At 41.8% G+C, this 10,198-nt stretch overlaps 1 protein-coding gene across 1 annotated transcript; it reads left to right on the forward strand.

The window, feature by feature from the left end:
* Positions 1 to 8,167: 8,167 nt before the first annotated feature.
* LOC104949563 (cTAGE family member 5-like) lies at positions 8,168 to 8,880 on the forward strand. Its single transcript, XM_010775933.1, has 4 exons — positions 8,168 to 8,355; positions 8,451 to 8,541; positions 8,631 to 8,698; positions 8,789 to 8,880. The coding sequence occupies exons 1-4, from the start codon at positions 8,200 to 8,202 to the stop codon at positions 8,861 to 8,863; spliced, it is 390 nt and encodes a 129-aa protein (XP_010774235.1). The 5' UTR covers positions 8,168 to 8,199; the 3' UTR covers positions 8,864 to 8,880.
* The last annotated feature ends 1,318 nt before the right edge of the window (positions 8,881 to 10,198 follow it).

The raw sequence follows: 10,198 nt of genomic DNA on the forward strand, positions 1-10,198 counted from the left end.
GCTGCTTGCATGAAGAGATATCACCTCATAGTGTGTTTCCTGNGGGGGGGGGAGAGAGAAGTAATACGGTTTTCTGATAAAGCTGTGGAGAGTATGTGCTGCAGGGAGGTGGATGCACAACGCACCCAGGAACGAACGCTAGCTCCAGTCCTTTTTACTGTGGACTCGATGTCCTGACAGGCTGGTATTTGTGCAACCTGCACAAACACAATACTGCACCATGATTACAAATGGTGAAATACAATGTAAAACTACCGAAAAATACCAGCTCCTTAAAACACAACCTCTCTACTCAACGCAACTCTACTATACCCGCGTTCAGAGAGCGGAGATGTGTCCCCCTCGCTAAAATGAAAATGTGTTTTTTATTGGAACCCAAGGCAAAATTATGATAATGAGAAAGGACTCATTCGAAAAGTGGAAAAACAATATAATTTACTTATTGCATTTAACACGGTGAAATACCGCTAATCACCTTCAGAACAATTAGCCCCAACACTAACAAATGCTACTCACTTCCTAATCTTTTTGTTTGTCTAATTGCGTTCGCTATTGGCTCCCTACGTCATTTTGTTCGCCTGACGCTTCCCGTCTCTGTGGCCACGGGAGACATGCATGAAATCTAATTGAAGATTAATTGTCATGTTGTGTTCATTAGTTCCTTAATGATTTTGCAATCATCACCGCTGTGGTGTTTTACGACACTCAAGGCAACCATGGCAGGATATTAACATGGCGGTGATGTCTTTCTTAAAAACAAAAAAAAAACAAGAAAGCGGAAGAAAAATAAGGTATAAGACTATTTGGATACCTGAAACCTCAGAGGTTTTCATACCTTGCCGAGAGAAATGTCTTCTTAGCAGCAGCCTGTCACCGCTGGCAGGATATGACACAGTGTTGCTCCAAACTGCGGGGTCCTTGACTACAGACAAGTCCATCATGTGATACGTGATGAGGGCAACATATTCTGCATTAGTCTCCTGTCCTGTCGGTGTCCCCATGGTGCCTTCTGTTCTGATTCCCCTCATTCATCAAGCCTCTGCTCTCAGTGGTCACTCCCTTAGTAAAAGCAGATATGGGCGGGCTAAGTTGGACCAATCATGGCAGATAATGTGCTTAAAGGTCTCATGTCATGGCCATTTCTACTGATCATAATTCCATTGTTGAGGTCTACTAGAATATATTTATATTGTGCAATTTTCCAAAATCACATTGGTTTCTCATACAGCCTCTCTGTATAGTATGTGTATTCACTCTCTGTCCTACACGCCTTGTTGGAGCTCCTGCCCCCCCCATCCCTGTGAGCCCAATTATACAGTAAGGCGCATTTGCTAAGGTACTCTTCTCTTTTACTGAATGAGAGTGAGAAACATGAATGCATCATGCAGCATCAATGAATATACAATTTGATATATTGTATATTATTCTGCAATGGGCCTTTGTGCAGAATTAGTACTTTTGCATTTGTACTTAAATACATGACTTTTACATTTCTGTACAGTATAGAACTTCTACACTGTGGTGTTCCTCCTTTTTCTTTTTTTAAACATTTGGCTTCTTCATCCACCATTGCCAATGGTGCATAAAACAGTAAGCAATACACAGGCTTTTCCAAAATGTTGTTTAGATTATTATCATAGATTGTGGTTTCTATATGTGTTGTATTAACAAGCATGAGGAGAGTCATTTGAATTCTGAGAAAAATGTTGTTGGGTTGGGTAAATGTAATCTTTTGTTGATCTTTCATTTGTTGGCTTATTGTCTCTTCAAATGATTGTTAGCCTTTTTATGTGCTGCAGAAAGGGGATTCCCTTTTATACAGTATGCCTCACTTGTAAGCACTAAAGATTGTCATTTAAAATGTAAATTGGGATCACAGCAAAGGTTATACTGCTGTAGGGAATAACTCAGAGTGTGCATGTTAAAGACGAGACTGCTAGCTCGTAGGGAATGTATTGCAGGAGGCTGTGACATTTTCATTACTTTATTTTAAACCCATTTGAGCAAGGGAGATGTTTTTTTCTTTCTCTGAGGATATTTTCATGAAAAGCAACGAAATTGAGCTCCCTGCCAACGGAGGAAACATTCTGGCCCTGAATCAAAAGTTGCCATCTGCCTGAGAGCCTTGTGTCAGCAGTTTAGCCGTATCACACTATCCACCACATCTCTGTGATCAAAACATGGCTGCGCCTCAAACGCTCGCCCAGGACGACGGCTGGGGACAGAAACAGTGGGTGGAGAGAGATGCAATCTCAGCGCGCTTTCATGTGAGCCAAAAGAGTCCGTCGATTACAGAAGCCCTGTCTTTTGTGGAAGGGGCTGTGTTGTCCCTTCGGGGTTGCACTCTGCAGAAACCGGCGGCTGTAGAAAAATATTATGCCTCTATTGTGTAGCTGTAAGGATGTGGTACTGATGTATTTCATGGAATGTTTGTGGAAATTCAGATTGAACACCATAGACCTTGTAGCTGTCAGTGTCAATGCTGTCTGATGCTGGGGGCTGTCTACCACTCCCACTGCCACTATCATTACGATGAGGGGGCGGAATGAGACATTTGCATATGAACACAGAAGTAGGCCTACATATAATTATTATTCGGCAAACATGAAAATTATGCCTTTAATTTACATTTTTACCGGTAACACTTTGTCACAACAATAATTATTGAATGGACAATACACTGGTTTAATCTTGACAAACAATTAAATGATAATTCATAATTTACAATTGATGGTATAATTGATGATATTTGTAATTAATACACGGCTTAGTTGAATACTCAATTCCGAATGGTCCATTTGAACATCTAAGAGGTTGTCAATACTCTATAATACACCGCTAAGCAAAATAATGACCGTTGCAAAGGAGAAACCACGGAGAGAAGAAAAGAGATTAAAAGACGTCAGAGAAATCACCAGAAGAAGACGGACAGGAAGTAAACACTTAGTGGAGCTGTTGGTAGCCGTGGAGTATTTGTTCTTAGCGAAAGCAATACGATAATGTTTAAGTCAATACAATAATTTTGAATTAATATTGGGAGTCATGTTGTTTTTTTATTTAGTATGTTGCCATGTAGTAAGCATTGGGCATGGTCTTTGTTCCTTAATGACCACCTCGCTGCACATTATCCCTTACTTGCTCCACATTTAATGACATTAATTAAATAATAAAAACAACATTATCCAAGACAATATCTTCCCCTAAACAGTTGTCTTGGATTGGTTGGTAATTTAACTACAAACAAAATATAGCTTTAGGAAAATTATAATTAATAACATTCAAGAAGACATTAGGATGTTGGGGTTCACAACAGAGCCGGCCAGCTAACCAATCAGAGCAGACTGGGCTCTGGTTTCAAACAGAGGGTGAAAAGAGGTGCTGCAGCACAGGCAGTATGAGAAAAATAAAGAGTTTTTTGAACATTAAAGCATGAAAACATGTCACAGTAGAGACACCACATACAAATATGAAACTGAAAATGAGCAGAATATGTCCCTTTTTAATATGAAAGAGAAGCAAAGAGCTCAATCAATCATGTTTTTGAGTTACAAACTACCTTGCATGCTCCATAGAGGCAACAATGTTATACAAGATGAATGTAACATATCAATGTTAATAACTCGGGCCCTTTTTTGCTTGATGGATCACTGTTATCGTATGTTATCAGTTATGATCCCTTTTCGCTCCTTGTAATATAGCTAGAGTTTGATATACTACCAATTAACCATTTAGTAATGATGGTTATTGGCGCACTGTTGACATGTAGCTCTAAAAAGGAGACCATGTTACAGGCAGACTTCATATTTACCACCAGCAGTGACAGCAGCGCCCCAGGAAGTATTCGTCCTAGGCCCAAATGGTGTTAGTCGTCTGGAAAAACAACAGCAACTCAGAGTGTGTTATTACATTTTCGTTTGGGGCCAACGCACAATGCTGACAGTCAGAGACAGTAGCGTTGAGCCCGGGGCCAGCAGCACACTCATAAATATAACTTCTGTGTGTGTGTGTGTGTGTGTGTGTGTGTGTGTGTGTGTGTGTGTGTGTGTGTGTGTGTGTGTGTGTGTGTGTGTGTGTGTGTGTGTGTGTGTGTGCGTGTGTGTGTGTGTGTGTGTGTGTGNAGTTCAGCAACGATGGCGACTCTGGCAGCTCCTGTGTGCTTTTCATATTTGTCTTTATGGGTGCTGTTGTAGTGGCGACTTAAATTGTAGTCCTTCATTGCCGATTTATAGTTTAGAAAGACACACCAAACCACATAGGTTTGCCTTTGAATTCTGTAAACAGATAATCTATTTCGCGAGGTGGCTGAAAGAAGACGTTTATTCTAGGTTCAGTTTTTCTTTTTTGGGCGCTCATGTTTCTTTTCCCGCTAACGGAGGAAAGCCGCGAGGTAAACCAGAAGACAATATACACTTGGCTGCAGGCCACATAATTTGGGGGAAGCGCCCCTCTAGCGGGTGAATATTATTAATTACAAGTGGGGTCTGGTTCAATGATTTGCTTGTTTACAACTGTGAAACCAATATATTTTTGTAAATTGACTCGCGGGCCGCACAAAGTTGAGGGCGGTGGCCACAATGCGGCCCGCGGGCCGCCAGTTTGCCATCCCTGCTCTAGAGTCTAGAGAATTCGAACGGCTCTTATTCGATGGCTGGCCACTGAGGTATCTTCCGGTGTCATTTCACTCCGTTAGGAAGGGTTCCTAAGCAGGCCGGACTGGCCAAAGCCTGGCCTGTAAGTGGCCTGCTGGCTGAGGAATTTTTTATTTTATGTATGTTATTGGGTGGAACGCAACGCTGCGCAAATGTGGGTCTGACTCTTTCCTCACAGAGGGTGACTGGCTGTCTACATGATGTGGACTGCCGACATGGCCACATTCAATACAGATCATACTAATGCCCTCGATTGGTCTCTGTGTCCATTCAACGGCTCGGAGGGTTGTGTATGTGTGTGGCCGCGAGCGAGCGTGAGAGAAAGCGCGCGCACCGGTTTACGTGTTTTGTTGTTGTTAGCATCTGGTGCTAGCCTAGCTGCGCTAACGGAGAATAATGAGCGGTCAAAAAAGTGGAGGAGAAGTCCCCTCCTGTTCAGACTGAGAGACCTGAATAACTACAGCTCAGGTGAGGGTAAAGGACTCTGAGTGTTTAAGTTAACTTAGTCTAAGTTCTCTGTGGGTCTCCAAAACGGTTTGGTCACCATTATTGTAAAGTTACGCATATTTCCATTTGAGGGGTAAGTGATTAGTAAAATAATGCATGATAATAATAAAAAATTGTTAACAGTGAAAAAAGGTAAGATAAACTCTTAAAAAACTGTTGAGAGCCTAAAACTAGTCTTTGCTGCTTGCCTTCAAAAGAGGAGAAGGGGAGACAGGTGAGGCTGATTCAGGAGCCCAGACCACCACTCACAACTATAAATGAACCAAAAACAATAAATAAACAAGTTTTAAAAAAAAATCCATATTGTTAATTGGTTATGGCCCTGTCCCTTATGATTTTATGATTATTTTAAATGTATACAGTTCTTTTTCATATGGGTATTGATGCATTTTAAGTCCAACATTTAAAAACAACAATCTACCGGGGGAGCATGGCCCCCGGACCCCCCTAGAGGATTTTCGAGAGGTCCACCTCCATTTTAAAATATGTTCACATGGACAGGTTCCTAATTTTATGCACTTTTAAAAAAAAATATAGTAACTCTATCTCAATATGTTTGATTCGGGTTAGTAGATTTCAAGTTTTTTAGGGCTAGCTATCACTATGGGTAGCAACTCTGTAAATATTGACAAATAAATCCAGGAAAATGGGCCACAAAAAGAAACTGGTTAGTGGCCTGGCTGAGGTGTATACACTCCCCGGCCGTGACTTATTGTCCCAGTCCGCCCTGTTCCGTAAGCTAAAAGGTTCCTAAGCTAAAAAATTGACTATTCTGAGTGTCGGTCATGGCTGCATTCATTATTTTTACCGTTTTTTTACTCACCTGGCGGTCCGTATTCACAAAGCATTTTATTTTTTCATCGTACCGCCTAGGAGATGCCTCCTAACTCCGCTAAAACATTTTTACGTAAGGAGTTTTTTCTAAAAGTTTTATTCACAAAGGCCGCTGAGACCTACTCATACTAAGGATAAATCACCTAAAGAGTTGGACTAAGAGTGACGCCGCGTTGCTGATGAGATGACGTCGAATTCTCGTGCATGAGTTAAGAAGCGGTCAGTACGGTGAATTGGTTGTTTCAGAGTAGGCCGGTCTCGTGAAACTCATCCGCACATCCCACAAACGAGCCCACTAAATCACCGAAAAAACAAGGAAATAAGCCTAGGCCTAGAAATGTATTCCTATCAAATATGTTATGGACAGTGCAGTTAGCAAGAAATACACACATGATGACAAGTTTGTGCCAGACCACGATAATGACGTTGTATATGCACGTTAAAGGAGAGAGGAGCAAACAATAAAAATACGTAAATGGCATTAAATTCGAGGAGAGGCGAATTAAAAGGCACCCTTGCAAAACTATTATCCAATGAGCATATTTCCAGCACTTAAACACTTTCCATATAACAGCCCATACGCCGTTCAAGTCCACGTATCATGATGAATGAAAACCAATCTGCGTGTTGATGGAATTGTACTCTCTTTCTATGGACGAACACGTCCTCATCTTTTGATGGCCGCCAATTATTTTTATATGCGGTCCGCGCAATAGCACCGACCACACCGGGCATACCTGCATTGCCATGAAGTTGGGCTTTTGATCCTGTGTAGTTGTTGTTGGGTCCAAAGAAACCGGATAAACTTGTGGATGATATGTGGTCTTTAGAAGAGCGCGTTGATGGTTTGGTTTTATGGCACAGCACACAGATGCGTTGCGATATTCCTAAAATCGTCCGGCCATGCAAAGTTGGCATTTTCCCTGTTGCTAATACGTAGCGTTGCAAAAACATTTTATTTCCGCAGGACTAATCGGGTATATTCTGTTAGTCGCGGGATGTTATTGCATCCCCGCACTAATTCCCACCAAACAAGTTTGGATACCCTCACGATTTAAGCCTAATATCTCTTTGATCAAATTCACAGTCTTCCATTGTCTCCAAAAACATTTCGTCTCTCAGCCCATTTTCAAGATTCTTTGTGAATACGGTCTTACTGAGTTAGGAGTCTCTCGAGGACTTTTAGCTCTCCCAGACTTAGGTGCTACTTTTTAGGCCCTTAAAATACTTTGTGAATGCTCTTCTTAGCTGAATAAAAATTAGGGAGTCCTAAATGTAAGATTTAAGACTGCCCATTATGCTTAGGAGTTTCTCCTAAATTCGCCAGTTAGGAGCTACTTTTAGCCCAAAAATCCTTTGTGAATACGGCCCCTGGTCTGTTTGTTTTGGAGAGAATAAGACATTTGCATATAATTCTGGGCAAACATTAGTGTCAACTCGGCTTAAAGCTCCCTGGGATGTCGGCTTTCTACCAATCTGCATTGGGGAAACATTGATTTTTTTTTATGTGAAACTGCTTCAAAAAAGGTGGGGTAGGTCATTTTGGGGAAACCGGCTCGAGTGCGCTAGAATTTGAAAATACACAGCTGGAAAATTCTGCCACTTCCTTACAGAGCCCCTCCTCCAACACACACGAACGCGCACATGACCAATGAGGGCACGAGATAAATTTGTGCACAGATGGAAGGCTGACAGGCAGGTAGGCCATCCAGTTATTTTAGCCGGGCCGGCTAAAATGATTGGTCGTGCTTTTTACAGTGCTACGACTTCCACAGATGATATTTTTTTCGGATTTTTTGTCAAAGCACTTAATATATTCATTGCTATCAGGATGTTAAGAGCATTCCATGGAATATAACAAAAAGTGTATCTCGAGCCGGTTTCTCAAACTTACCTTTTTACTACTTTTAATCCAAGAGACTGTTAGTTTTGGAGAGGAGGGGTCTTCTGTATGCGTATAATTCGGTTCTCAGTAAAAACCTCCTGATTGATATACGAGGAAGGATTCATTGGAGATTGCTGGAACATACTCCTAAGTCCCACTTCACAAAGCCACCAAACACCTTCTTTTGTTTTTGCCCTAGTGGCTGATAATGGCATATTGTGCTTTACAGTGATCGTATTAGTTCACATTACTTTGTGTTGTTTGGCATAAAGGTAACATCTATTATATGTACGCCTCCAGTCTTTGACAGATCGCCTGCTGAGTATGAAAGCTTGGGATTCAGAACTGGAAGAGGGGGAAGGTGAGGAAGGAGGAGAGAAGGAGACGTCCAACGGTACAGCCCAGGACAGAAAAGGAGACATTATGAAGGACACACAAGGCCATCTGCAGAAAGTCCAGAAACTCATCTACGCCGCTAAGGTATTTGACACAAACGGACAAAAAACATTGACTTGATCGGAAACATCTTTCCTCTTCAGTGAGTGCTGACTTTTTGTTTGTGTTATTGTGTGTAGCTGAATGCAGACCTCAAATCTGTCGATGAAGACAAGGACAGATTATTTGCAAAACTGGACGATGAAGTCAAAGCTAAAGAAGACCTGCAAGGTGAGGCAACTACACAACAATTTAGATTTCCAATTCCAAATGATGTATTTAATCTGTACAACATAAAAATGTCTGTTTTTCCCCTTTAGTGAGCATTAAGGAGATGGAAAGGGAGAAGTCCTCTCTGCAGACAGAAGCTGAGACATACTCAGATCAGGTACCTGCCTCATATTAGTGTGATGTTTTATCTTATTCTTTTTTCACATTCATTTGCTTTGGGATTAATTTATTTTCTCCATGTGTTTAGGTCCAAAAATTACAACAGAAACTCCAGATTATGACAGAAATGTACCAGGAGAACGAGCTCAAGCTACACAGGTAGGCTACATGTTTAGTATCAGAAATTTTTTTATTCATATGAAATCCTGCTCACAGTTAAGCTCACACACACTATTTTATGAACATAAAGGTTCAACTGCTGAATTAAAAAGAGAACAAATGAACCAAAAAAAGTGAAAACCATAAAGCAGATTCAGGCAGTAGGCGTATAGATTCCCACTTAAAGTATTAGCCTACAGAACAGTACAGCTTAAGGTCCACACACACACACACCAAACTGACACCAAAGAACACGTCCCGACGCCGCCTCACGTCACCTGCGTTTTGGCCGCGTGCCTGTCACAGGGACGCGGCCAAAACCATGTTTCTCACTGGAACACACCGCAAAGACTTCAGCCGACGGCCAAGTTGCACGTACGAAATGCGCATTCGTGAGTGGCAATAACTCTCCTTACCAGCAGCAGTAGTGTGTATTCGTCATTCAAAAGAGGCAACAACCGGAAGACAGACTGCTTGATACATCAAGAGAAGAAGAACAGACAACATATATATATATATTGATATAAACAAACAACAAATAGCGTGTGCGTTCCATTTTCACTCTACAGCGAGAAGCTCATGGGGCTTTCCCGAACCTGTGTCGAGAGCTGGAGTTAAATGAAATCTCAGATTTGCCTTCCTAATAGTTTGTTTGGGTCCCTTCCGTTTCGCTTTTCGTGCACTGATTCCCTAAGCTGAACAGCCAATCAGAGTGATTTCTTTGGCCGACAACCTCCCGATTCAACATGTCGAATCGGCGGCGGAAGGTGTCTGCACGGCCGAAAAGACACGACGGTGCGGGACACACCAAGACACCCCAATCTGAGTAGGGCGACAGGACGCTCATCGACGGCCCGACATCTAACGACATCTATCGATGCTGAAAATCGGCTTGGTGTGTAAGGACCTTTTATAGAGAAGAGATAACATCTGATCCTTTACAACAAACACTATATGTGACCTGCTCTATCGCACTCCCCAAAGGGGCCTTTGTTTTGCGTTATGTGTGTTTGCGTTTTAAGTTGTTGTGTGTGTGTGTGTGGTGTGAGCCTCGAAGAAGGGTCTGGTCGTTGGTTTGCTTTTTTAAGGAAGGGAAGGCATTCATAAAACAGTAAACGAGGCGATTATAGTTGTTCTAGCTACCTAAGGTCTCTTCTCCTTTTTGAAACTTCCGGAAAAAGGAGTTTTACTACTGAAGCCACTGTCAGTAATATTTACCACTGTTATAAAGGCGATTTAAACCTCATGTTTTGTTAGGGACTATTAGTAATCTTTTCGGATCTTATTAGGAAGAAGGTCGTTCACCATATGTTGAGTTTACACAGAAGGCCCAGTACGC

Source organism: Notothenia coriiceps, unplaced genomic scaffold (assembly GCF_000735185.1).
Source record: "Notothenia coriiceps isolate Sejong01 unplaced genomic scaffold, NC01 NC01_scaffold00000339, whole genome shotgun sequence".
In the NCBI taxonomy this organism is placed as follows: domain Eukaryota; kingdom Metazoa; phylum Chordata; class Actinopteri; order Perciformes; family Nototheniidae; genus Notothenia; species Notothenia coriiceps.